Here is a 27,662-nt window from a genome sequence, read left to right on the forward strand (position 1 = left end):
CCTCAGTTCTGTGGCTAGAGCTTTGAAGTAGATGGTGACAGAGTAGGCAAAGGCCCACAGTGGACTAAAGAGGCTGGCAAAGAGTTCAACTTCCCAAACCTGGGCTGCATGACAGCTAGTCATCAACATGCCCGGCCTCCGCCTGCTCGAACCCTCAGGGCCCCCCAGCCCATCATGCCCCAGAGTGGAGGGCTGACATCCGGGAGTAGACCAGATTGGAAAAACCCTCCCATCAAGCAACCTCTTGTTTTCCCCTGCCCCATCTGCACTAAAGCAGTGTAACAACCAGAATAACAACAGTGAATAAAATCTGCTTCATATCAGAAGCAGAGGGGATGGCAGTGGGAGACCCCATCCTTGTGACTGAACAGCCTAACATGCAGTCCCCTTCTCTAAGAGAAGCTCTGAAATCCTACATATTATTTAAAGTTAAGTGATTCAGTGTCAAGGAAGTTGGGAGGCAACATCTACATAGGCAGGAATATTTATAGTTGGCATGTATTCCAGTTTGGGTCATTTTGTTTCCATTTTTAAGTAATGGATTTGAAGAACCACTGCCCTGGCTCCGTGGTGGGCACAGCGGGCTTATGTGATCCAAATAAAACCCACATTTTTTTTTCCTACCATTTCACTGTGCCTCCTACTCTTCAGTCCTTGCCAAAAAAATCTCACAACCCGGCAAAACCAAACCAAATCAACAAAGTCCTGAAGAAGCAGACTTCGTGAAAGAAAATGAAAGCCACATGTCAGGGTGCTGCCTCTCTCCAGGATTCAAGTTTTCCGGGATCCCTTCTGGAGTAGGGACAGTTGAGCATTTATGTTCTACACCAAAGAAATGCCCTATCTTAAAAGATTAGGGGAAGGGAATCTTGATTTCCTTTTGCTTGTTTAAGTTTAAATTTAAACATTAAAAAAAAATAATAAAATTCCTGATTCACAGTTGAATAAATTATTTTCTCAGTAGATTCTGGTCTGGTCATGGATTGTGCACTTCTCCCAAAGATGTTCAGAATCGTCCATGATACAAATTTTACATTCTTAGACTCCAAAAAGTCCCAAGGTCTTTCTAAAAACACATACACTATTAAGAAGATAGGATATGGTTGAGAGTCCCAAACTTTCAAAACAACAAATGCTTATGGAGAGCTTTTCCAAAGTGAGGCATTGAAGTAATTAACTCCCCGTGGAGGAACCAGAAGGAAAAGGCTCGGCCCTGAAGCCTAGGGTGGGACAGGGCAGAGGGAGAAAACAATGTCATAATACATCTGGGGGTTGTTAGTCTTGACCTCTGGGGAATATATATGGCCAAGGGGCTCTGGGAAAAGGCTAGATTTCCAGCAAAGTCAGGGCTGGTGGATTTGTAATAAATAGAAAGATGAAAAGTGACAAGACTGAGGGAGTGAGGTACACTACATTTACAACAGGGCATTGTTCTGTCATTAGAATTATTTTCATTTTATAGATGAGCAAAGTGATGTTCAGAAAGGTTAGCCACCTGGCTAGGAAATAACCAAGTGGCGGCTCAGACCAGAGAAGCCAACAAGGACAGATGTGTCAACACCATACATCTGAAGGACCATGTTTCATATCAAGGAAAAGACAGCTTTATAGAAGGATCTCATAAAGGGGTATTTTTGCCATAAGAGTTAATATTTTAAAAACTCGTTGTCTCCAAGTCTGTTATATTATTTCCCACTTTTTGTACTAAACCTGCCCTAAATGCATTAGTTAAAATGGATCATGTAAAAAAATAAATAAAAGACTATGATCATTTTTATCCTTTCTTCATGCATGCAGGGCTAATTCAAGTCCTGTGGGCACACACTAGCTGTTGTGCCAAGGCAGGTGCCACGGAGGGTACGATTGGGCAGGGCAGGTGGAAGGGACAGCCACACCTCCACCTTCCACTCCACCTCTGATCTGCGGGTCACATGCAGCTGGAAGGGGACACATTTCTTTAAGCCCCGAAGGGCCTTACTTCTCTTGTCCTTCTTGAAATGATGCATCATTGATGTCTCCCAGCCAAAGTCACCTTGTGATTTACCAATAAGGGAATCATAGTTACGGCAATACTTGAAGGTATTTATTAAACGCATTATTTGTTATATGTGCCTTGTGTAAGTGAATAACAGGCACAATAGCATAGTAACGGGTGAAAGGTCATAGAAAGCATGATTGCATCATATATAATGCATAATTTTTAAGGCGAGAAAACAGGGTGGAGTGAGGAACCATTGGCCAAAGCCTCAGATCTTTAAGGGTGCCGACTAGAATTCAGACCCAGGACGATCTGTCTGTACATCCTTTGCTCTTTTCAGAGCTCCTGTCTGCTTCCCTCACTCTTTCACATATGTGCAAGCGTGCACAGATGCGCACACACGCATTTTAGCCACCTTGTTTTTGGAATTTGAGGACACCGGAGGAATCACTACCAAAAGCTCTCAATTCCTTTATTAGGAATTAGGAACTTAGTAGACCAAAAACTCTCAGAATGCAGGTCTAAAGCCATCATCTAGTGCCATGTTGGAGAAGTGGACAAATGAAACGTGAGCAATACGGGGTCCAGGGAAGCATAGAGGAAGGGGGGAGAAGCTGCCTCAGAGGGGCTGACTCTGAGCTTTGAAAGAAGCAGGTGACTGAGGAGTGGAGCTGGAAGGAGATTTCAGAGGGAGGAGCAGATGTAAAGCACAGAGGGCTGCCTTCCCAGAGACCCACACAAATCGTGCTGGGGCCTTGGTACCGGCTGAAATGAGCCGGGAGAGCCTGCGTGGAAAGCAATAAAGACCATGTGAGCACTTTGGCTGGTTGAGGACTCCACATCTGCCTGGCATTTGTGGTTCTCTTTCTCCCCTCCCAGCAATACCTGGGTGCTTTGGTGGAGTCAACGTGATTTCCATGGAAACTGGTGGCATGGTTGGAGCAAGGGATCCAGACTAAGCAAATCAACACTTTCCATCCCCTTGGTGGCAACAATTGATTTGGGGATGGGCAGGTGACCTAAAGTAGTCCACTCAAAGTGAATCTCAGGTCCTTTCAGGAAATGAGGAAGCATGTAGTATTAGGTGCTTGACCACAGGAAGGTCAGCCTTAGGATGGAACTGACAATAGGACAGGAGGAGCAGGGAGGCTGAAGGAAACACAGTCCTTGATGACAAGTCTAAGTTGCTGTCTCCAGCCTTACCTGAAGCCTGCACTGCCTGTGGGCTTTTCAAATGTGTATGTGTTCCATTATTAAGTCAGTTGGACTTAAAACTGAAAAATACCCCATTGAACCCTTCTAGATGTGTTAGCTCCTGAAGGGCAGGTCGACAGTCCTAGCCCCCAACTACATCTCAGAGGTGCTGCTTAACTCATACCTACTTAATGAATGGAGGAAGGAATCATCATATCAACGCCCATCATGCTTAATAAGAAGTGGTTGTTTTTCATTTAAAAATTTTAAGATTTGGTTGTGGACTCTATGTCCTACCACAAAGTGGATGCTTTCGTATCTGGCACCTAGAACATCTCCCCCTGTGTGTAGTACATAACATGAGGACTTAGGAATTGCAGCCTGGGCTTCAGGCTCGAACGTGGGGCCATAACCTACTGTGTTGCACAGGACAGCCCCCGCAATAATGATCTGGCTCAAAATGTCAGTAGTGATGAGGTTGAGAAATGGTGGCGTAACGTTCCTTTGAACTTCATTAAGGAAGAAACACTAGGGAGTCGACATGCAGAATACCCAACTCCTGTCCCCTAGGAACAGTCCCTGATGGGTGTCAAGAGCTTTAAACTCGCCTCTTACACCTATAACATTCACAGCTAAGACAGAAGTATTTCCCTATACTGGACACCAGACGGCAGGGATTTCCAGACGGCACGTCTCCAAAGCAAGTGCAGTACTTAAACACATTCCTCTCTGGGTCTGCTAAAGACCACACATTTGTAGAAATAGATGTGAATAAACGAAAATAGCTATAAATATCTAAAGAATGTGGCTGTAAAAGATCAGCCAAAGTTAGAACATATTTTTAGTGAACTGACTGTAACTGTTCAGAATAAGACATGGTTATGCCAGCTAGGTATTTTAGTTACAAATATTTTTATGCTGGGGTGCCACGGTGGCTCAGTTGGTTGGGTGTCTGATTTAGGCTCAGCCATGATCTTAGTGTCTTGGAGTCAAGCCCTGCATCAGACTCTGTGCTCATCAGGGAGTCTGCTGTCCCTCTCCCTCTGCACCCCTCCCTACCATGCACATGCCTGCCTCTCTCTCAAATAAATAAAATCTTAAAAAAATATATTTTGATTGCAAGGAACAGGCATCCTCCTTGAGCTGTCTAAATCTGAAAGGGAGATTTTTGGGAATCTCTTTTTTGGGAGGGAAGGTTCAACTAAATAAAAGGGAGATTTGATAACCAGACACTAGTATACTGAAGCTGGTTTATTCCCGGCTCCCTGTGCAGTGAGTGACTTTACTGTGATAGTTTGATATGGGCTATACTGAAAATACTGACACCATGGGAATCAGTACACGCTAGAAATCAGGGCTTTTCCCCCCTTCCTTTCTTTTCCATTTTTCTTTTTTAGGACTTGGTGCATAAAAATTTTCCAGGCCATGAGCAAGAGCCAGGGAAGTTCTATCTAAAGGCTTCAACAGCTAAAAATTGTGAACTTTCCCCAGGGGTCTGTCAATATGGCTCAGCCCCAACTATTTCCAGGCTCAGTGTTTCTTCCTTCAAAACTTTTACATTCCTGGAAAAGAAAATGCAAACAGCACAGCATCCACTCCTGCTCCCAGCCGCTGTGCTATGGGGCAGGCTTAACCGGAGGGTTGACTGCACTGCGGGGCAGTTCTCAGAGAAGGACATATCGTGAGCTGGGTAGATGCCTCTCACAGTATTTACCGCACTCCACTTATAACTGTCTAGTCGTCAATCACTTCTTCCCATGTACTTAAAATATTCCCTGCTACCATGATCCAAAAACATGCTACACTACTGTAGCACATCCCCCTCTCCTAAGAGCAGACCACAGAATCCATAGATAACATCAGAAGGCCAAGCTTCTCAGAGTCTACTGTCTCCTTTGGTTCCTTAGAGAACACATCTGACTATTCAGCAATCCGTACAGTAAATGGTAAGCTTAGCTCACACCCAAAACACACTAGAGTCAGTGGTGAAACACAAGGAAAGAAAAGAGGGAAAAAATTATAGTAACCCCTATTTAAAAGAAGGAAACAGGGGCGCCTGGGTGGTTCAGGGGGTTAAAACCTCTGCCTTCGGCCCTGGTCGTGATCCCAGGGTTCTGGGATTGAGACCCACATCAGGCTCTCTGCTCGGTGGGGAGCCCGCTTCCTCCTCTCTTTCTGCCTGCCTCTCTGCCTGCTTGTGATCTCTGTCTGTCAGATAATTGGATAAAATCTTTAAAAAAAAAAGAAGAAGAAGAAGAAGAAGAAGAAGGAAACAATGGTTATTTGCTCAAGAGACATTTCCTTGAGTCTGCTATAAGTATCCCATCAGGGCTAGGTGCAGTCTATCCATCATTTCATTCTACTGTGGATTCTCTGAACTATGTAAGATAGGATTGATCATGTGTCAGGGCAACAGGCCTGCAAGCTGAACCAGCTGGAGAGCTTTCTCTTGTCCAGGATCCCACTGAAGCTTTTATATTATCAGGTAAATGGGATCAACGTGTATGGGGCACTGCCTCCAAAATCCAAAGTGGCCCATAGGACTTATACCTCTCTCTTAGTTGTAGGGGGTATACAGCCCTGGTTCTCAAACTTGGGTGCACCCTAGAACTACCTGGAGAGCTAACATTGATGCCTGGTTCTGACCCCACAGATTCTGATTGAACTGGATGGGCATTAGGACTTCTAAAAGCTTCCCAGCTAGAGAAGGTTCCAGGAACATTGTGGAATTGGAAGCACCAGGCATTTGTCTCCCTGCCTAGACAATGATTGCACTTGCAGAATCTAACAATTTTGGAACTCCGGAGTCTATCAAAGGTGAGAAACTTCCAAGGGAGGGCTTGGATGGTACATTAAGGTTAACTTTGGTTAATTTCAGCACTTAGCACAGAAGCAGCCACCCATTCTCCACTCCAGCCATGTGGCAGGCAGTTGTGCACATGTTCCTGGCATCTTGGGGGACCCAGAAAGAGCAAAAGGGACCCTGTCCTCCGCATATTAGGGATCTGTGCTCCAATCACAAACTGTAGCTTAAGATCACAGAGATGAGTCAGAGGCAGGCGGCTGTAGCTGTTGCTCTTCTGAAATTGTTGCAAGACCCTCCCCCTTCAGCTGAAGAGACCGCCCAGGGATTTAAAGGACAAGCACTCTTTTTCTCTCTTTTCATTTTTCTCTTTTCCTCTTTTGGGAGCCAGAGTGGAAGATTCCATAATGACTACATAAACGGGAAAATTAGTAAGTGATCATGCATGCCCAGGGATAGGCTCAGAAAAGACCTCAGAAGACCTTAAATTTGTATCTTATCCTGATTCTTGGCACAGAGACAGCCTACAACAATCAAAAAAGCAAAAACAATAAATAAAAACAACAACAAAATACAGTTAACCCTGGAGAAAAAAGATAATTGACTTGCAGAGTTATCACAGTATTAGATTTAAATGTCCAGTTTTCAACAACAACAACAACAAATCACAAGGCATACAAAGAAACAGAAAAGTATGGCTCATGCAAAGGAAAAATAAATAAACAGAAAACTATTCCTGAAAAGGTCCTGATGGCAGATGTACTAGACAAAGGCAACTGTCAACAGTGCTCAAAGAACCAAAAGAAGACATGGGTAAAGTCAAGAAAATGATGTATGAACAAAGTGGAAATAACAATCAAAGAGAAAAAACAAAAGAGAAACCAAAAAGAGATTCTGGAGCTGCAAGCTACAATAACTGAAATGAAAAATTCATTAGAGGGAGTCAAAGGCAGATTTGAGCAGGTGAAAGGAAGAGTTAACGACCTGGAAGATACATGACAATAAATATGGAGTTTGAGGAACAGAAAGTAAAAAGACTGAAGAAAAGTGAACAGAGCCTAACAGACATGGGGCACCATCAAGCTGAGCACATACACATTGGGGGCATCACAGAAGGGGAAGAGAAGGAGAATATATGAAGAAATAATGCTGAAGACATCCCAAGCTTGACGAGAGAGATGAATATAAACATCCAAGAAGTTCAACCAGCTCCAGGTAAGAGGAACTGAAGATGCACACTGAGACACATTGTTATCAAACTTCGGAAAAATAAAGATAAAGACAAAGAGAATCTTGAGGACAGCAAGAGAGAAATGACTCATCACATATGAGGGATCCACCATAAGATACTGGCAGATTTCTTGTCAGAAACCTTGAAAGTCAGAAAGGGGTCTTCCAGAGTGAAATGAAAGGACACTAGATAGTAACTCAGAGCAGCATGGAAAAATAAAAGTAAATACATGGGGGCACCTGCATGGCTCAGTGGGTTAAAGCCTCTGCCTTCGGCTCACGGTCATGATCCCAGGGTCCTGGGATCAAGCCCCATATCGGGCTCTCTGCTCAGCAGGGAGCCTGCTTCCTCCTCTCTCTCTGCCTGCCTCTCTGCCTACTTGTGATCTCTCTCTGTCAAATAAATAAATAAAATCTTAAAAAAAAAAAAAAGTAAATACATGGGCAATTACAAAAACTAGTATTGTAACAACGGTTTGTAACTCTAGCTTTTGTTTCCTATGTTACTTAAGAGACTAAAACACTTTTTAATTTACTAGTCTAAAAGCTAGTATTATAACTTCAGTTTGTAACTTCAAATTTTGTTTACTACGTATTTAAAGAGGCTAATGCATTTAAAAGAATTGCTAGTTCATGGTTTTTGGGCATACCATGCAATTTCGTGATATCAGCCACCACAAAGGATGGAGACAGAGGTGTAAAGGAACATAGTTTTGGTATGTTATTGAAGTTAAGATGGTATCAATTCTAATTTAAGTGTTATAATTTCAGTATGTTCACTGTAATCCCCATGATAACCACAAAGAAATGAGCTATAGAATATACACAAAAGGAAATGCAAAAAGAATTTAAGTATTTCACTACAAAGAATAAACTAAACATAAAAGAAGACAGTAATGCAGAAAATGAAAAGCAACAACAATCAAAAAAGGCCCTAAGGCATATAGAAAACAAAAAGCAAAATGACAGAAGTCTCTCCTTACAGTAATTACATAAAGGTTAGATCTTTATTCTTATGGCTAGGATGTCCAAGGTCATGGAAAACACCTACCTAAGTGACTAAATAAATATTTCTTTCTATTCCCTTTTTTTTTTTAAGATTTTATTTATTTATTTGACAGACAGAGAGATCACAAGCAGGCAGAGAGGCAGGAGAGAGGAGGAAGCAGGCTCCCCGCTGAGCAGAGAGCCCGATGTGGGGCTCGATCCCAGGACCCTGAGATCATGACCTGAGCTGAAGTCAGTAGCTTTAACCCACTGAGCCACCCAGACACCCCTCTATTCCTTTTTTTTTTTTTAAAGATTTTATTTATTTGTCAGAGAGAGCGAGCGAGAGCGAGCACAGGCAGACAGAGTGGAAGGCAGAGTCAGAGGGAGAAGCAGGCTCCCTGCGGAGCAAGGAGCCCGATGTGGGACTCGATCCCAGGACGCTGGGATCATGACCTGAGCCGAAGGCAGCTGCTTAACCAACTGAGCCACCCAGGCGTCCCCCGTCTATTCCCTTTTTTAAAAATAATCCTTGTGTTGTTTCCCTATTTACTGTAACCTTACCTTCTTAATAGTAAGCCATCTCAAATACTTCCTGAGGGTAGATGGGCTTTAAAACAGACTTTCAATATTATTATGCCTGTTCATGCCTCACCATCTTATTTGTCCAACCACAGGACACTGCTCCCCCAGGCTTCCCACTCTTTCCCCTCCTCCGGAATGCCCCCAACTTGGGGACACTATCATAATGACACAGTGTGGAAACTTCAGCATGTCGGTGGCTAAGGTGGCTTCTGATTGCAGTTTAAATGTAAATGGATTTTCATTTCCTCTCTTTTTCACATAAGATGATTTACATTGATCTATCTTTCATTTCACTGACATTTTCTTCTATAGTATACCGTCTGTTTATAAGCCCATCCACTAACATCCTTACTTCAAATACAGTACTTTCAAAATTCTAGAATGTCCATTTTTAAACAGCTTTCCTCTGTTCACTTGTTTTGACCAAGTTTTCCATTAAATCCTCAGCCATTTTTATAATAGTTGCTTTAAAGTCCTTGTTTACCACTTTCAGCATCTGACTTACATTGAGGTTTCATTCTCTTCACTATGGGTCACATATTCCTGTTTCTTTGCATGTCTAGGAACTTTTCCAAAATGTATACCTGACATTATAGATAACAGGTAGAGTATGGATTCTATTAGTTTCTCTAAGGAGTGTTGAGTTTTGTTTGGACAGATAGTCAGCTGGGCTGGACTCAAATTCCAAATTCCATTTATCCTGCAGGGGGCATTGGTGGAAATTGCCCAATTTCAGATGTTGTTATTTCCTAGTTTCCCTATGCATGGGCAATTTAGTTGTCATCCAGGTGTTAAGTCAGAGTTTCTGTGCAGATTTTGGGGCACCCCATTCTATGTTTTCCTTTCTGGGATTTTCTATATTACTTTTCAACCTCCTTTACATCTAGCAATTTCATCCTCCGACCCCTCAAGTCTTTCTCTGTGAGTTCTAGCCACACAACTCTGTGAATTGGGAGGTAACTTCAGATGAAAAGTTGTATAAATGTAGATTTTACCATATACACTTACCTCCTTTCAAGGATCAATCTGGTTTTGTTCCATCTCTTTTGTCTTCAAATCATTTTATTTCATTTTTATTTTATTTTCCCTTCCAAGACTTACAATTGTCATCTATGGGAGCACTGGTCTGGTATGATCTATTTTCCTATGACTCAAAACATTCTAATTCTGTATTAATTTAATTTCATTATCCTCCTTCACCACCCCCCATTTTTCTCCTAGGAAGAATGGAGATCAACAGAAAACTTCTAACATTAATATAGATTTTATTTCCTGTATGGATCATATATGGTGTGTATTATTTAGGTCACTGTAAACCACTGGTGATTAGTAATCGCTTGTTTATACATATCTTAATGTTGTCTTTTGATGAGCAAAAGTTTTCTAATTATAATAAAGTATAATTTATCATTTTTTAGTTGTTGTTTTCTGTCACCCTCTAAGGGACCTTTACCTATCCCCAGGCTAGAAAGATATCCTCCTACATTTTTCTCTAAAAGTTTGTGGCTTTAGCTTTTATGCTTACATCTATAATTCATTTTGAATTAACTTTTGGTATGTGTTAGATACACACAACAACATAAGTAAGTTGCAAAACCTTGAGTAAAAAGAAAAAAAAAAGAACACATGCCATACAATTCTACTTACATGAAGTTCTACAGCCAAAACAACTCCACTTTGGTAATGAAAATCAGAACACTGGTTTCCTGGATGGGTGAGGGTAGTGACTCAAAGGGGCACAAGAAAAAAGATACTGGGGTCATGGAGATGACCTGTATCTTAATTAAAGTGGTTTTACACAGACATGTACCTGTGTAAAAAACCCAATGAGCTATACAGTTAAATTGCTTGTGTTTTACTTCATATAAATTGTACTTTAATTAAAAATGTATTATAGGAGCCATGATCTCAGTGTCCTGGGATCGAACCCCGCATCGGGCTCTTTGCTCAGCGGGAGCCTGCTTCTCTCTCTCTCTCTCTGCCTGACTCTCCGCTGACTTGTGATCTCTCTGTCAAATAAATAAATAAAATCTTAAAAAAAAAAAAAAAAAAAGGGCGCCTGGGTGGCTCAGTGGGTTAAGCCGCTGCCTTCGGCTCAGGTCATGATCTCAGGGTCCTGGGATCGAGTCCCGCATCGGGCTCCCTGCTCAGCAGAGAGCCTGCTTCCCTCTCTCTCTCTCTGCCTGCCTCTCTGCCTACTTGTGATCTCTCTCTGTCAAATAAATAAATAAAATCTTTAAAAAAAAAAAATGTATTATAGGAGCACCTGGGTGGCTCAGTGGGTTAAGCCTCTGCCTTCAGCTCAGCTCATGATCTCGGGGTCCTGGGGTCGAGCCCTGCATCAGGCGCTCTGCTCAGCAGGGAGCCTGCTTTCCCCTCTCTCTCTGCCTGCCTCTCTGCCCACTTGTGATCTCTGTCTGTCAAATAAATAAATAAATTCTTTAAAAAAATGTATTATAAAACAAAACCAAAGTAAGCAAAAGAACTTCAATGATCCTACTTTTTTTTCTAAATGAGACAAAATCTACTCCCTTGGTAATGACAAAGAGAAGCTACTGGCATACGAATTATTATGATTGCAAGTATCCAATTCTTCCATCATCAAAAGAGAATCTGATGACATCATCATTCCGAGAAGGTTGAAATCATCAACAGGCAAACTGGGGAGTGCCATAGAACCAAAACCAAGTTATCTGATTCATGATTTTTCAAATGTCTTAGAATGTCCTGCTTGAAAACTGTCTGCCTACGTGAGGTTTTCCACATGTCTTCCCAAACCACCATACCCTAAATGTTAAGTCTCTAAGGAAGAAATTATATAAAAGTCCTATGTGATCTTAGGAAAACAGAAGGTAAGAGTTTGTCCTTAATTTCAATCAGACTGAGCCACCTTCAATTTCATTTCTGCACACAATTTCATAAGTGCATAGCCTGAATATTACAAAGGAGCTTCATAAACTTCCTGGCTAAAATTCCTAGGTCAATGAACAAATAATATAAAAATTATAGGTAAGCCTTTAGCCCATTCTTGGACTCAATTTTATATTCAATTAGTTTTAAGAAAGAGCATCTATTTTATGTTGTTATTGGTTCTATCACCTGTCTTGAAATGACCAACTTCATAATATTAATTCATTAAAAATAAGTTCCTTCATAACTATGTGCTGCTTAGAGTCCAAGTAAGTATTTTCACAATTATCTCTTTTCTCTGACATCCTACCCTGCGAGGTAGGCTGGGAAGTGGCATCTGTATTTTATTTTCTGTAGGAAAAGCCCTGTGTACTCTAGAAATAACAAATGAAGGTTATAAAACCTCTTGCATCGGGGCGCCTAGGTGGCTCAGTGGGTTAAGCTTCTGCCTTCGGCTCGGGTCGTGATCCCAGGGTCCTGGGATTGAGCTCCACATCGGGCTCTCTGCTCAGCAGGAAGCCTGCTTCCTCCCTCTCTCTCTGCCTGCTTCTCTGCCTACTTGTGATCTCTGTCTGTTAAAAATAAATAAATAAAAGCTTAAAAAAAAAAACCTCTTGCATCAAGGTCAGCTTAGACCAGCTAACGTCCCAAAACTTTGGGCAGCTAGCTCCCACAGAAAGTGTCTCCACAGACTCAACTCTATTTTCCTATAGAGAGACATCCAAGGACTGGATGTGCCTCAAACCCTAGCCAATATCTATGAAATCAGCTGGTTTAAGTCATGGAGAATCACAATTCAATACATCTCATTCTGTATACATTGTTCTGTATTTAACCTACTTCTGTTTCTTTTTCCTCTCAGGAAAGGATGAAGTATGGAAGAAAAATAATTCAGTTGTTATTACTTTTATTGTTTCTATGGGCTTTGCACAGATGGTATCATTTCAGGTAATTTTTTAAAAAAATTAATGAATATTTTGGGCACTTGGGTGTCTCAGTTGTTAAATGTCTGCCTTCAGCTCGGGTCATGATCCCAGGGCCCTGGGATCAAGCCCCGAGTCAGGCTCCCTCCTTGGCGGGAGGCCTGCCTCTCTCTCTCCCACTCCCACTGCTTGTGTTCCCTCTCTCACTGTGTTTCTCTCTCTCAAAAAAATAAACAAAATCTTTAAAAATAAATAAATGAAAATTAATGGATATTTTATTCTGGGGTTTGGTAAGGATCTAGTTTGTCAGAAAGATGATAGGCTAACCCCCTGAATAAATCAGCATCCAAATGTATCAATCCAATATATATACCCCAATATACCCCAAAATATCCAAATGGCATTTAAATATATCATCATAAACACGTCCTTCAGCATAAAAATTCTTTGCTTCTAATGTGATCAAAGCTAATATAATTTTTGTAGGCTCATATGTGTGAGGAGAAGCAACGTTAAGCTACCAAGATAGTGACCATGTAATTATTAGTTGGCAAGTGTTAGAGAGACTGTCATTTTTAAATAGGTGGCGCCTTTAAGAAATATCCCTAATATTCGTGACTTCAGGCACTATGTATGGTATCTGCCCTCCATATATTTACACAAGTAGAACGATTTCATGGGTAATTAGCAAATTCCATTGTTTCAATGACATTAAGTTAGCTCTTCTGTCATTTCTAGCTCAAAGAATTAGGTTTCCTTTCTTTAAGATCCAGCATATGAAGTCCTTAACTGCAGTCACTACTGTTTCTCTACAACCAATAATGTACTTGGCACATAGCATGTGTCTTAGTCCATTTGAGTTGCTATAATGGAAATACCACACCCTGGGTGGCTTATCAGCAACAGACATTTATTTCTCACAGTTCTGGAGGCTGAGAGGTCCTCCAAGATCAAGGCACTGGAGGACTTGATGTCCTGGTCCATAGACAGCTGCCTTCTCCCTGTGTCTTCACATGGCGGAAGGGACAAGGGAGTCTTCTGGTATCACTTTTGCAAGGCTACTCATCCCATCCATGGGGGCTCCAACCTCATTACCTAATCATGTCCCAAAGGTCCCTTCTCATAATGCCATCATACTGGGGGTTAGGAATTCAACATACAGATTTGAGGGGACAAAAATATTCTGTCCATAATATTATGTGTTCATTGAATATTTGGCAATATTAGGTAACAAAATGCATGGATTGATGGAATATAACTAGTCATCTTAAATGTGGAAACCCGGGGTGCCTGGGTGGCTCAGTCTGTTAAGCATCTGCCTTTGACTCAAGTCATGATCTCAAGATCCTCCAATCAAGCCCCACACTGGGCTCTCTGCTGAGCTTCTTCTTCTCACTCCTCCTCTGCTCTCTCTCTCTCTCAAATAAATAAATAAAATCTTTTAAAAAATTAAATGTGGAAACACTTTATATAAGTTTAAATGTAATATAATGCTGTTTGTTTATCCTAAGCACAAAGAAACTACAGCAGATATACCAGTGCCGGTAAGTCTTATTTACAAATGCTCTATGACCTCTTCTTTGAGGACAAAACCTGTCGGAGGACAGTGGGGTACCTGCAAGTCCTTGGCTCCTGCAAGCAGGGTAAACCAAAATAACTTTGCAAACATATGTTGGAGATACTCATATAAGGCCAGAGGACTAGGAGTACTAGGAGTGAGAACTGGTTAGGGGAAACGTGTGACGGGAGCCAGAAACCAGCTTCCAGGAATTCTGGGTCTTTTAAAGCTCTGGGAAATATCATCAGAGTAAAGTTTTGGTTAAAATACTTGGGAGATTGTTATTAACCATCGACCACCTACAAAATCATACTATCAGAACATGAGCAGAGAGGAAAACCTCCCTAAAAATTGCACAGGACCCCAAATCATAGTATGTTCTTCAGTTTCTCCCTTGAGTCATGGGAACCCACATAGTGAAGTAAAAGAAACTTTCTGATGCTTGCTGTGTCTAAGAGCTTTATTTCTCTGGTGGTTCTATGGTGCACAATGCTCTCACCAGGACAGTGACTTCATATCTGGGTGAGCTGCTCTGTGCATGAAAATAATACAGTAAGATGGTTTTCATTGGCAGGGTGTTTCCCCTCTATACAGCCATGGCAAACAGGGGGCAGTAACTCTTAACCACCTGAAAACAAGAGGAAAACCCCTAGACAAAGGTGGGAACATGCAGAAGAGGCTGGGAGAAAGAATGATTTAACATGTTTTCTGGTAAAATATACACAATGTAACAAATCTAATAATCACACTATCATTAATATCAGCTCTCCTTAGTATCAGACCTTACACATATGGCCTTAACACACTAATGCTTGGTATCCAAAGGCTTTGCTGTCAATGAGGCAGGTGCCTATGTAGAAGGCCTTCTCTCAGTCACACCCTGGACACTGTGGTATTCACTCATGACATAAAACTCAGCTCCTCAGCTGCCCAATCCCCTCCTGAACTCAGTCCAGGATCAACTCTCCAACAATAGGCTAGCCAGGGTGCCATTAGAGTGTATAGGAAGGAGGAAGTAAGGACTCAGGCCCAAATGTTTGTCTTTCCACCTGCTGTACATCTGGACAAGATAATAAAAGCTCTTTGTGTCTCAGTTTCCTTATCTTGTAAAATGAGGACAATAAAAATGACAACAATACCTATCTCATAGGGGTGGATTAAATTAGATAATACTTAGGAAAGTATTCCATAAGTATTAGCTATTAATGAAGGAAACCTAACTTTATCTAGCAATATCTAGCAATCTCTTAGGTAGGGATATTTAACACAAGACCTAAAGGCTATGTAGGAATTAGCTGGTTTAAGTTGTGGCATGTTTAAGAAAATTTAAGGGGGCAAGTGAGTATGGAAAGTTATCATTGTGGGGCTGGGTAGGAGATGTGGCTGGAACTGTGAAGGGTCAGATCATTCCAAATGTCATGGCCATTTAAGGAATGTAGATGTGATCCTTAGGACAATGGGAAGTCAATGAACCCTATTAAATAGAACAGTGGAGCTTCAGAAACATGACAGTGGAAGTACAGTGGACATATGGAGAATGGGTTGAAAAAGCCAGGGCAAGGACAGGTAGAGAAGGAATCACAGTGTTAATTATGGGGGATGGGAATATGGGGGTTCATTATATTCTTCTCTTTCAGTTTGTGGACCTTTGACATTTTTCATACTACAAAGTCTTGTTGAAAATGTACAAACAGTGAGACCAATTAGAAGGCTACTAACGTAGCCCCGACAAATGATGGTGATCTCAAGTCATGTGGTGACAGAGGATGAAGATAGGGGATGGATTTGAGAGATGTTTTGGAGGTACAGCCAGTAGGGCTTAATGATGGATTTGAGGTCAGGTTTTAGGGAGTGCTCTGAGTGTAGAACATTGCTCATAACTTCTGCTTTGTCAATCTAAGTGATAAGGCAACATATGAAAGGGACCTACTTTGGGGAAGACAGGATGATTTTCACATTAAACATCATCTAGTGGCATCAGTGCAAACTCAAGCAGAAGACTCCAAAACACAATTTGGTGTCTGGGTCTTCAGTTCCTGGCAGTGGTCAAGATGCACAAACAAATCTGAAGCCACAGGAAAATGCCTGCACACATGTCAACTGATCAAATAGAAAGCTGAGGAGAAACCCTTCAAACCAAGACTCCTGAGCAGATAGGATATTTAAGGCCAGAAAGTAGGGTTATATTTTTATTGCAGTAAAAGGCGGTGGGAACCAGTGCTCAAGATAAATTTGGAGGCAAGGTGGCAGCAGACTGAGGGGGCTTTTATGTGATGATGGGTATTTCTCTATCAGTGAGAAGGAGAATGAGCATTGTGAAAACACATAAAGGTTTCTGGGCAGCCTAGAGACTCAAGTCAAGATAAGAAATCATGATTTTCCCTGCCACTTCCATCAAAGTTGATCATTGCTTTTTGTACTGCTGCACACTTATCTTGCACTTTACATGGGATTATAACATAGTCCATGATTTGGAAGACACTCAGTTACCACAAACTCAAATAGATACAGTGTGATTCTTTGCATTATTTCTCCTGATAGGTCTGTGGATACTCAGTCAAAAGAATTAAAGCTATCAGACTGGTTTTCTCCCAGGTAAGAATTCCAAATCAAACACATGTGAGATTGATCCATAGATCATTCAGAAGTTAACAGATGGCAACAATACTACAAATGGCATTCTAACTGTTAGATGGCAGGTGAATCTTTGATTACGTTTTAAAAAAATAAGCAGTGACCAAGATGCATTGGGAATGGATGTTAGGGCCCACATTCTCCATAAATGAGAATGTAGAATGACAGAAAGCCAAAGGCCTTAAAATTATGTCAGGTCAAAGTGTGAAGAGTGTATCTAAGATCTTTTGGTTGATTCTCCTCATTTAACCAAGGAGGGAACCAAAGCCCGAATCAGATAGGTGGGCCATCTGCGCACTTCTCACTTTAATATGGCAGCTTTCCTCTGGCCTCTCTGACTTCCTCTTCTTACTACACCCTCCTGTTTTTCTCCCTGGTGTTGCAGCATTTCTGGACTTATCCTAATTAAAACTTGGCAAGGAGATGTCCAGTTAAGATCATGATTGGATAATGGTCTGTGACTCTCCTCCCGTGATACCTTAACTTTTTTTCAAATCTAATCAGGACACAGAAAGCACCAGAATTATTTTAACTGGGAATTTAATACAAAGAATTGTTAATGAGTATAAAGTTGTTAACTAGGTAACTTGAGCTTAAACTCTTATGCTCTTATACCACAGATGCTGGTATCTCTCAGCTCTTGATAGGCCTCTTGGGACAGGGAATCAGCCTTCTAGGGAAGGGCACCATGAGGCTGGGTTTTTAAGTGTTGGAAAACCTGAAATCTGGATTCAACTGCTGGTCTGGGAAGTAACTGCAGATATGGGGGTGTGGGATTTGAGGGAACAGGAGGTAGGCAAGGAGCTCACTGGAAACAGGAAAGAGTAAGTTCCTTCTTCCTCCAGGCCTGTAATTTTTCCCCAGTGACCTCTGTTAGCAGAGCCGCCCAGGGTGCCCACTGGCAAAGCAGAAATACGGTTTGCAGAGTCCCAGCTCAGGACAATAAAGCTAAGTATAGTGTGGTGGATTCAGTTATGAAAGATGCTAGCTTAGTAACTGGCACAGGATCCCATTAACAAGACAAGTAAGGCATATCCTTGTACTCAGGATGATGATTCAAACCAACAACTGAACAAAGGAGAAAACCATATATTCATTTACACAGATTCCAAATAACCTGCTAATAAAATTCAACTCCCTCTGTTTTTTTCCCCCCCATCGGGGTCTCCTTGCTCAGCAGGGAGCCTGCTTCTCCCTCTATCTGCCTCTCCTTCTGCCTGCTGCTCCCCCTGCTTGGGTGTTCTCTCTCTCTGACAAATAAATAAAATCTTTTTTAAAAAAAAAAGATTTGTCAATTTTGTTGATCTTTTCAAAGAACTAAGTTTTGGCTTCATTAATTCTATCATTTTTTTCTCTTTTTCTAGGTCAGTTGTCTCTGCTTCAGTCTTTATTATTTCTTTCTTCTGCTTGTTTTGGGTTTAGTTTGCTGTTTTTTTCTAGTTCCTTAAGGTAGAAGGTTAGGTTATTATAGGATATCTTTCTTCTTTTTTAATACAGATGTTTACAGCTATATATTTCCTTCTGAGTATTGCTTTTCACTGCATCCTGTAAGTTTTGGTATGTCATATTTTCATTTTTATTCATCTCATTGTATTTTTTAATTCCTTGTTGTGGTTTTTTTTTTCCTTTGGCCCATTGGTTGTTTAAGAGTGTGTTCAATTTCCACATACTTGTGAACTTTCCAAATTTTCTTGTTATTGATTTCATTCCATTGTCAATGAAAAAGATAGCTTGCATGTTTCCAGCAATCTTAAATTTATTGAGATTTGCTTTACGGCTTACCACATAATCACCCTGAAAATGTTCCAAGTGTATTTGAGAAGAATATGTATTCTGTTATTGGTTAAAATGTTCTATGTGTATCTGATTCTTTCTTCTGCCTGTTCAAATCTGCTGCTGAAATCTTATGACAAGTTTGGTGGTTTGTTTTTGTTTTTGTTTTTTAACTATTATACTTCTCAGCTCCAGAGTTTCTATTTGGTTCCCTTTATCATTTCTATCTCTTTATTCGCATTCTCTATTTGTTAAACTGTTGCTTTCAGCTTTCCTTTAGTTCTTTGTCCATAGTTTTCTTTGGTTCTTTCAGCACATTTTAAATAGTTGGTTTAAAGTCTGGTTCTAGTAAGTCCAATGTCTGTGCTTCCCTAGTTTTTGTCAATTCCTGTTTTTGTCAATTTTTTCCCCTATGAATGGACCATACATTCTTGTTTCTTTGCATGCCGCATAATTTTTAGTTGAAAACTAAGCATTTTGTATATTATAATGTGATCACTTTGGAAGTCAGAATCTCTTACCTCCTAGAGCTGTTCTTGCTTACTGTGAATTATAGTTGTTTGTCTTTTTAGTGACTTTTCCAAACTATTTTGAAAGACTGTATTCTTTGTCTTATTTGGTCTGGAGGTCTCTGTTCCTTTGGTTTGTGGTCAGCTAGTGGTTTGACAGAGATATTCTTAAATGACTAGAGCCAGAGTGGTGGTGATGGTGGTGGTTGGAGGGCTCTTAGAGAATAAGAAGAAGATGAAGAGAAGGAGGAAGAGGAGAAGGGGGAAGAAGAAGAAAAGAAAAGAGGAGAAAAAAGAAAAGAAAAGAAGAAGAAGGAAGAAATGAACCCTCTTACGCAGTTCTTGAGGATTGGTTCTGTGTTTGGGTCCTCCTTCAACACAGCCCAGCTATTTACAACTCTACCTTAGCCTTACTTCCTGTTTTTACTGAGTCTAAATATCATCCAGAGGTGAAAGCTTAGGATCTTGAGAGATCTTTTCTGAGCATGTAACCTGCTCTGAACATGTGCATGGATTTCCTAATTCCTCATTATACATAGGATCTTGTCAAAGGCTTTACTTTTCAAAGAACTCTCTTCCAAACTTTTCTTCCCAGGCTTTCAGCACATCTAGTGTTTATTCCAACTGTAATTTCTTGCCTCAGGTGGCAGGGGCTTGTTCCTTTTTAAAACATTTTCAAGGATTGCCCTCCACTTACCCATTTTTCCATTTTGAGAGAGTTCTGAGTTAAGCAAAACAAAGGAAAGCACTAGAAGTCCAGTCCTTTGAGGAACCCTCGGGTCAAAATGGACAAACACAATTCCTTTGGAATTAGATCCATTCTTCTCCTCCAGAAGCAGTTATTCCACTGAGGACATGGTTTGGTGTTTTCAGTACCACTGCCATACTGGCAGGGAGTTGGTATAAGGCTAAATTAAAATCCCACAAAGCTCTCCTTCTCCTATTGTGTTGTCATTCTTTTCTTAATTTAACCTTTGCTTGATTGCTCTAAAACTCTACCTTCCAGTGTTTTGACAAAGTTGTTTCCGATAGTATGCAGTAATAGTAGCCTGGCAGCATTTTAGGATTATGAAACTGGAAAGGTCATTTTTCAAAATATGATCTCTGAAAATAATTAATGTCAAAAAGCCTCAGACCAGGAGATTTCATCCAAATACAGGAGATATTCTTACTTTAGACTTTGGGTGACATTTTATCTGTGTCCTCAAAGATCTTGGAATCGCAGTATAACTAATCTGTAATTACTTTTGTAATGATCTAGTCATTTATGAGAAGCTGTTTCTCTAGTTTATCATAACAATCAGGCTTTGGATTAGGAGTAAGGAAATGCTGCAACCAGATACAGGCTTTATACTTTAGTAACAACTACTGAAGTTTTATCAAAATGTATCTTGTTCATAATTCTTATGTCTTTCTTACAGTGAATCCATGAACCTGACTACCACCAACTGGTCAGCTCCAGTTGTGTGGGATGGCACTTTTGATAAAGAAATATTGGAAAAGTATTATGAGAAACATAAAATTACTGTGGGATTGACTGTATTTGCTGTAGGAAGGTAGGTAATGCCAAATGTCCTTTACATTCAAGTTTTTTATTATAGAAAATGGTAGATAATCAATAATCCCACCTCAAGAATCTAAGAAAAGTGGGACAAAATAAAGACAAAGTAAACAGAATTAAGGAAATAGTAAAGATGAGAACAGAAATCCATGAAACTGAAAACAGAGAAGCCATAGAGAAAAATCAAAGAATCAAAAAGCTTTTTCTTTGAAAAAAATCAGTAAAGTTCACAATCACCCAGGAAGTATGGCAAAGAAAAAAATTTGAAAGAAATTACCAATATTAGGAAAGAAACAGGGTATATCACCTCATACATGGCAGACATCAAAAGAATAATCAGAGAATACTATACACACATACATTTGAAAACTTAGGTGAAATAGACCTTGAAAACACTATCACAACCCACCCAAAATGAAATCGACTGTTTCAATAGCCCTATATCTATTGAGGAAACAGAATTCATAATTTTAAAAACTCCTAACGTCTCCAGGCCCAGATGTTTTCACTGGAAAATTCTACCAAATATTTAAAGAATTAACATCAGTTCTATATAATCTTCGAAAAATCAAAGAGAAAGGAACACTTTCCAATTCATTTTATGAAGCAAGTGCTGCCCTCATATCAAAATCATACCCAAAAAGATACAAAAAAGTATTAAGTTGAACAACTTACATATTACCAATTAAAATTATAAATTTTTATGAGATTAAGAGTCACTTATGGTTTGTCTCCCTCCCAATCCCATCTTGTTTCATTTATTCTTCTCCTACCCACTTAAGCCCCCATGTTGCATCACCACTTCCTCATATCAGGGAGATCATATGATAGTTGTCTTTCTCTGCTTGACTTATTTCGCTAAGCATGATACGCTTTAGTTCCATCCATGTTGTCACAAAACAAACTGAGGGTTGCTGGGGGGAGGGGGTTTGGGAGAAGGGGGTGGGATTATGGACATTGGGGAGGGTATGTGCTTTGGTGAGTGCTGTGAAGTGTGTAAACCTGGTGATTCACAGACCTGTACCCCTGGGGATAAAAATATATGTTTATAAAAAATAAAAATTAATTAAAATAAAAAAAAATTATAAATTTTTATAAAGAAGTTCTCAAACTCAATACCCCAAAAAACCAAATAATCCAGTCAAGAAATGGGCAGAAGACATGAACAAACACTTCTCCAATGAAGACATACAAATGGCTAACAGACACATGAAAAAATGTTCAGCATCACTAGCCGTCAGGGAAATACAAATCAAAACCCCAATGAGATACCACTTTACACCAGTTAGAAGGGCAAAAATTAATAAGATAGGAAACAACAAATGTTGGTGAGGATGTGGAGAAAAGGGAACCCTCTTACACTGTTAGTGGGAATACAAGTTGGTACAGCCATTCTGGAAAACAATATGGAGGCTCCTCAAGATGTTAAGAATAGAGCTACCCTATGACCCAGCAACTGCAACTACTGGGATTTTACCACAAAGATACAGATGTAGTGACAAGAAGGGACACATGCACCCTAATGTTCATAGCAGCAATGTCCACAATAGCCAAACTGTGGAAAGTGTTGAGATGTCCTTCAACAGATGAATGGATAAAGAAGATGTGGTTCATACATACAATGGAATATTACTCAGCCATCGGAAAGGGTGAATATCTATCATTTACATCCACATGGGTGGAACTGGAGGGTATTATGCCAAGTAAAATAAGTTAAACAGAGAAAGTCAATTATCATATGGTTTCACTTCTATATGGAATATAAGAAATAGTGCCGAGGACCATGGGGAAAGGGAGGGAAAGCTGAATGGGAAGAAATCAGAGAGGGAGACAAATCATGAGAAACTGAAGGTTACAGAAGGGAGGGAGATGGGGGATGGGTAATCGGGTGATGGGTATTAAGGAGGGCATGTGTTGTGATGAGCACTTGTGTTATATGCAACTTATGAATCATTGTGTTATATGCAACTTATCAAAAACTAATGATGTTTATTTTGGCTAATTGAACATAATAATAAAATAAATAGAAATAAATAAAATAAAATTTCAAATTTTATCAGCTTTATAGTAACTCATTATTAAATATCGATAGTAACTTATTCTTTTTTTAAATAGACCTATTTTATAAGTTTTTTGTTTTTGTTTTTGTTTTTGTTTGTAATCTCTACACCCAATGTGAAGCTTGAGCTCACAACCCCAAGATCAAGAGTTGCATGCTCTTCTGACTAAGCCAGCCAGGCACCCCTGATGGTAATTTATATTTAAAAAGAAAATAACACAGGGGTTCCTGGGTGGCTCAGTTGGTTAAGTGGCTGCCTTTGGCTCAGGTCATGATCCTGAAATCTGGTATCAAGCCCCACATCAGTCTTCCTGCTCAGTGGGGAGTCTGCTTCTCCCCGTCCCTCTACTCCTCCCAAATTGTGCTCTCTCTCTCTTACTCACTCTCTCTCTTTCAAATAAATAAATAAAATCTTAAAAAAGAAAACAGAAGGAAAGAAGAAGGAAAGGAGGGAAGGAGGAAAGGAGGGAGGGAGGAATCCTTACAGAAGAAGCTCCTGTGCACCTCCTTCCCAGATCTATTCTGATCTGTCTCCAGTGCTGCCCCAGGATCTGTAAGAGGGCACAAGGAGTGACCCCATGCCAGGACAATGCTCCTACTTTCAGGACATAAATGAAGCTTCTTCTTCTCCATTCTTCTTCTATCCCCCCTCCTTCGGTAGAACACAATGAGTCTTAAAGAGTCCTATGCAAATGAAGGGGCACTGAAACCAAATCCTCATTAACCTTATCATAAAAACTCTTTCATGTGTGTTAAAGAACCACTGAGAATCTCAATTATTAATGGCATCAAGTGCCTCTGAAAATAGGAGTATAGGTGGGACTGAAAACAGGATAGATTCAAAGTATCTATATTTGGGCCACCTGAGTGGCTCAGTCATCGGGCATCTGTCTTCAGCTCAGGTCATGATCCCAGAGTCCTGGGATCGAGTCCTGCATCAGGCTCCCTGCTTGGCAGGAGGCCTGCTTCAGCCTCTCCCACTCCCCCTGCTGTTCCCTCTCTCACTGTGTCTCTCTCCATCAAATAAATAAATAAAATCTTTAAAAAAAAAAAAAGTATCTATATGGAGCATTTAGACATGAATATTTGTGACAGGGATGAGCAAATAAGCCAATATAATAAAACATACACACCCAGGCAGAAGTGAAAGACTCTGGCTATGGCTATGACATTGTGGATCTGTAGGGAAAGACTTCCACAATGAGTCTGGAGAAAGGTGATGTCAGAACACCACAATTGTACCTCTATGGTATGTATGTATGGCAAGTGTATACAAACATAATTCCCAAGGAGCTTGAAGACCAAAAGGGAAAACCATAGTGTAGCTTAGTGAAATCAAGGCAAGAAAGGAGTTCTTAATCAAGATACAGAAAATACTAATCATAAAGAAAAGGGTTGATAAATGCGACTGTATTAAAAATGAACTTACCTAAGAAAACATCAGAAAGACCCAAACTGGAGAGAAACTGAGACCGCCTGGAGGAGCCTAAGGAGACATCATGATGAAATGCAATATGTATTCTGGATTGGAGCCTAGAAACTAGAAAGGCCATTTAGGGGGAAAACTGGTGAAATCAAAATAAAATCTGTGGTTTAGTTATAGTATTTAACCACTGATAATTTCCTAGGTTTGACAAATGTACCACGGTTATAGACAACATTAACAGTAGGGGAAGGTGGGTAGAGCACATACGGGAACTCTATAATATGTTTGCCCTGTTTTATAAATCTAAGACCATTCTAAACTATAAAGCTTTTTAAAAATTAAAAAAACAAAGTTTGCCATTATAGTGAGAGTGCCTGACGATAAACTTTTTTTCTTGTAAATGCCTGCCATTAAGCTTTTGATCACTGAGACATCCATGTCAAAGATATCCAATTCAGATAAACCTATTGCCAGTCTTAACGTGGTCACTAGCTAGACAACTAGGTAAAGAGCCAGGCCACCCCTCCCATGAAATTCCCCTTTTAAAGAGAGGCCTGGGTAACCGACAAAACCGACCACTTGAGTGACCCTGCGTTTTCCTTCCTGTGCTTTCATTCTTGCTATTAGGTTTTAAATTGTGAAACCCCAGGCACCCCACCCCCGACCCCAGAAAAGGTGGAACCTCCAAGGTACCCCCTTCTCTCTCCCTACGTAGGACCTCGCTCTGTGATACTGCACTTACCCTGTACCCTCCAGCGCTTGTGAATAATAAATCTCATTTTTTCAAAGTTCTCTGGTAGTTGTTCCTGAGATGCATCTTGCAAGTGTAATAAGAACCACCAGGACTGGTCCAGCCAACATTGGCTCTGTAGGGGAAATGTCTGTGGGGGGTCTTGCCACAAGTAGTAGGGCTGGGGTGAGTCCCAGGCATTCCTGGCAAATAGGATTACTATTAAAGGCAGAGAACAACAAAAACAACCCTATAGTATGTCATACACAAAAATTCATTCACATGGATAACCAACTTAATATGAAAGTTAAAACAATAAAGCAACTAGAGGAAAACATAGGAGCATATTTTCACTACTTTAGGCAGGAAATGATTTCTGAAACATAACACCAAAGCATGAACCATAAAAAATGTGGATAAAGTGTGGATAAATTGTATTTCTTTGCACTTGAGTTGTTAGTTTCCAACTCAGTAGACTATTTTAAGTGATATATTTCATAATTTATCTTGCTTTAATTATTTAGATGTTTTAGATAATCCAAACTAGAAAGTTTTCTCCTGACTCCATCCACTATGTTTCTTAAAACTTAGGTCAATATTCAGAACTTATTTTTAAGGATTATATAAATATTATTTGAGGCTGAGGCGTGTATGATCGCCCATCCTTTTCTTAAGTTACCTCAGATCACATATTGTTCTGATAATTTTCACTGTTTGGAGGGACGAGAAATGAGAAAGTTTTGTTTTCTAATCCTGCAAACTTAGCGTTATATTAAAGAGCATGAGGCAAAACAAGAGAATGCAGATAGCGATAGCTGACTAGGCTACCTGTGACCTTTTCTGCGTAACTGACTCCTCATAAAGCAAGCCGCAGACATCACTCGCTATTCTTGCAATGCCTCAAGACCTTCTTGCCTACAACCTGAAAAGCAAAGTCCCTCTTCTCTGATCACCCTCAAGGCTCTGGCTATCATCTTGCCCTGGGCTCGATGCTGTTTCCTGACCTCACCAAGTTTCATTCCCCTTCATGAGGAAGTCCTCTTCTTTCCTATAATTCGCAGAACCCCGTCAGGGAGAGGAAAAGCAGATGACTTCACTTGCTTTTACACCACTTAACTACAACTCAAGAAGTACTTCTAATATTTGGTTTGCTTACTAGTATGTTTGGACAAGCCAGGATAATTAAAGTAGTACGTGTTTCACCAAAATGTAAGACAATGAACTCAATCATTTCTTATTTGCTTCACAGATACATTGACCACTATTTGAAGAAATTTATGTTCTCTGCAGATAAGTTTTTCATGGTTGGCCATAAAGTCATAATTTATGTCCTGATAGATGACTTCTCCAGAATGCCTTGGATACAGCTGAGTCGCCTCCGTTCGATCAAAGTGTTTAAAATCAAGCGAGAGAAGCGATGGCAAGATATCAGTATGATGCGCATGAAGGCTATCAGTGAACACATTGAAGACCATATCCAATATGAAGTTGACTTTCTCTTCTGCATGGACGTGGATCAAGTTTTCATCAGGAAGTATGGATTGGAGACTCTGGGGCAGTCAGTAGCTCAGCTACATGCTTACTGGTACAAGGAAGACCCTATAGGAGTGCCATATGAAAGAAGTAAGTTATCAGAAGCATATATACCTTTTGGTATGGGAGATTTTTATTACCATGCTGCTGTATTTGGTGGCACGCCCATTCAAGTTCTCAATATTGCCAGGGAGTGCTTAAAAGGAATCATGAACGACAAGAAAAACAGCATTGAAGCAGTTTGGCATGATGAAAGTCACTTAAACAAGTATTTCTTTCTCCACAAACCCACTAAAGTCTTATCACCGGAATATTGCTGGGCTTTTTCTAAAACGGATGTTCCTTTTATTCACAACATCAAACTCTACTGGGCTAAAAAGGATTATAAAAATCTTAGGGTCACAGTGTAATTATATAGCACTTCCTTCAGGTTGCTGAAGTTAAGAGCATCATCATGTCTTATTCCTGAGGAAATTAGCACTTGACAAATTTTAGCACTAAAAAAAAAATTCACTAACAAAAATGGCAAGGCCACCCACACAGTATACTCATACTTTTCCTCATATTCATTTCGGATTATATAAAAGCGGACATAGCAGTTGCAGAATGGACATACTGACATTGGAAGGAGATACAGTGACTTCGAATCCTGTGTGAGTGTTGAGGAAATACTATTTGTTGGACCACATTGAACAAAAGAGAATCTCTCACCAGAAAATCAAACCTGAAATATTTTTGTTGATCCATGCAGATACACACTTCTCATATTGTTCAAGAAAGGGGATTGTCTAGAGGTGTGGATAAGAAGTGAATGAAAGAATAGTACATTCTCTAAGTACAACATTAAAGATGTTAAAGTCATCACCAGATGGACAGATCATTACTTAGGAAACTTTGAGTCATTCAAAAATTTTTTGAATTTTTAGTTTTAAAACTACAAAGTTGTTTGTTATAAAAACTAACTGAAAATAAACAAGATACAGAGAAAATTGAAAGCCCCCCCTTTATTCTCCCTTTGAAAACCTACCCTTCACTAGTCTTTTTATGGGCATTACATACCTACCACATGAATACACACACACACACACACACACACACACACACTCTCACACACTCACATGTTTACATAGTGACAGGTGTTATACATAGTTATACAACTTGATTTATACCACACACATGTGCACATACATGCACGCACACAGATTTTATCACTAGTCAGGGTCCAGTTAGGAAAACAGATACTACTATTGTTGGTATTTTAAAAAGTGG

The 27,662-nt window shown here is 40.1% G+C and overlaps 1 protein-coding gene across 1 annotated transcript; it reads left to right on the forward strand.

Annotated features, from left to right (window-relative positions):
* The first annotated feature begins 11,281 nt into the window (after positions 1–11,281).
* On the forward strand, positions 11,282–27,375 carry LOC116571102 (N-acetyllactosaminide alpha-1,3-galactosyltransferase-like). The gene is made up of 6 exons (XM_032308858.1): positions 11,282–11,629; positions 12,550–12,635; positions 14,122–14,154; positions 16,710–16,763; positions 20,506–20,640; positions 26,110–27,375. The coding sequence occupies exons 2-6, from the start codon at positions 12,556–12,558 to the stop codon at positions 26,801–26,803; spliced, it is 996 nt and encodes a 331-aa protein (XP_032164749.1). The 5' UTR covers positions 11,282–11,629; positions 12,550–12,555; the 3' UTR covers positions 26,804–27,375.
* Positions 27,376–27,662: the final 287 nt, after the last annotated feature.

This window comes from Mustela erminea, chromosome 12 (assembly GCF_009829155.1).
Source record: "Mustela erminea isolate mMusErm1 chromosome 12, mMusErm1.Pri, whole genome shotgun sequence".
NCBI lineage: Eukaryota > Metazoa > Chordata > Mammalia > Carnivora > Mustelidae > Mustela > Mustela erminea.

Excerpts from the sequence above, each read along its gene's own strand:
- LOC116571102 (XM_032308858.1), top strand. The coding sequence starts at position 12,556 with ATGAAGTATGGAAGAAAAATAATTCAGTTGTTATTACTTTTATTGTTT. Across the intron at positions 14,155-16,709 it reads CAGCAGATATACCAGTGCCG|GTCTGTGGATACTCAGTCAA; the intron begins GTAAGTCTTATT and ends TTCTCCTGATAG. Across the intron at positions 16,764-20,505 it reads TCAGACTGGTTTTCTCCCAG|TGAATCCATGAACCTGACTA; the intron begins GTAAGAATTCCA and ends TCTTTCTTACAG.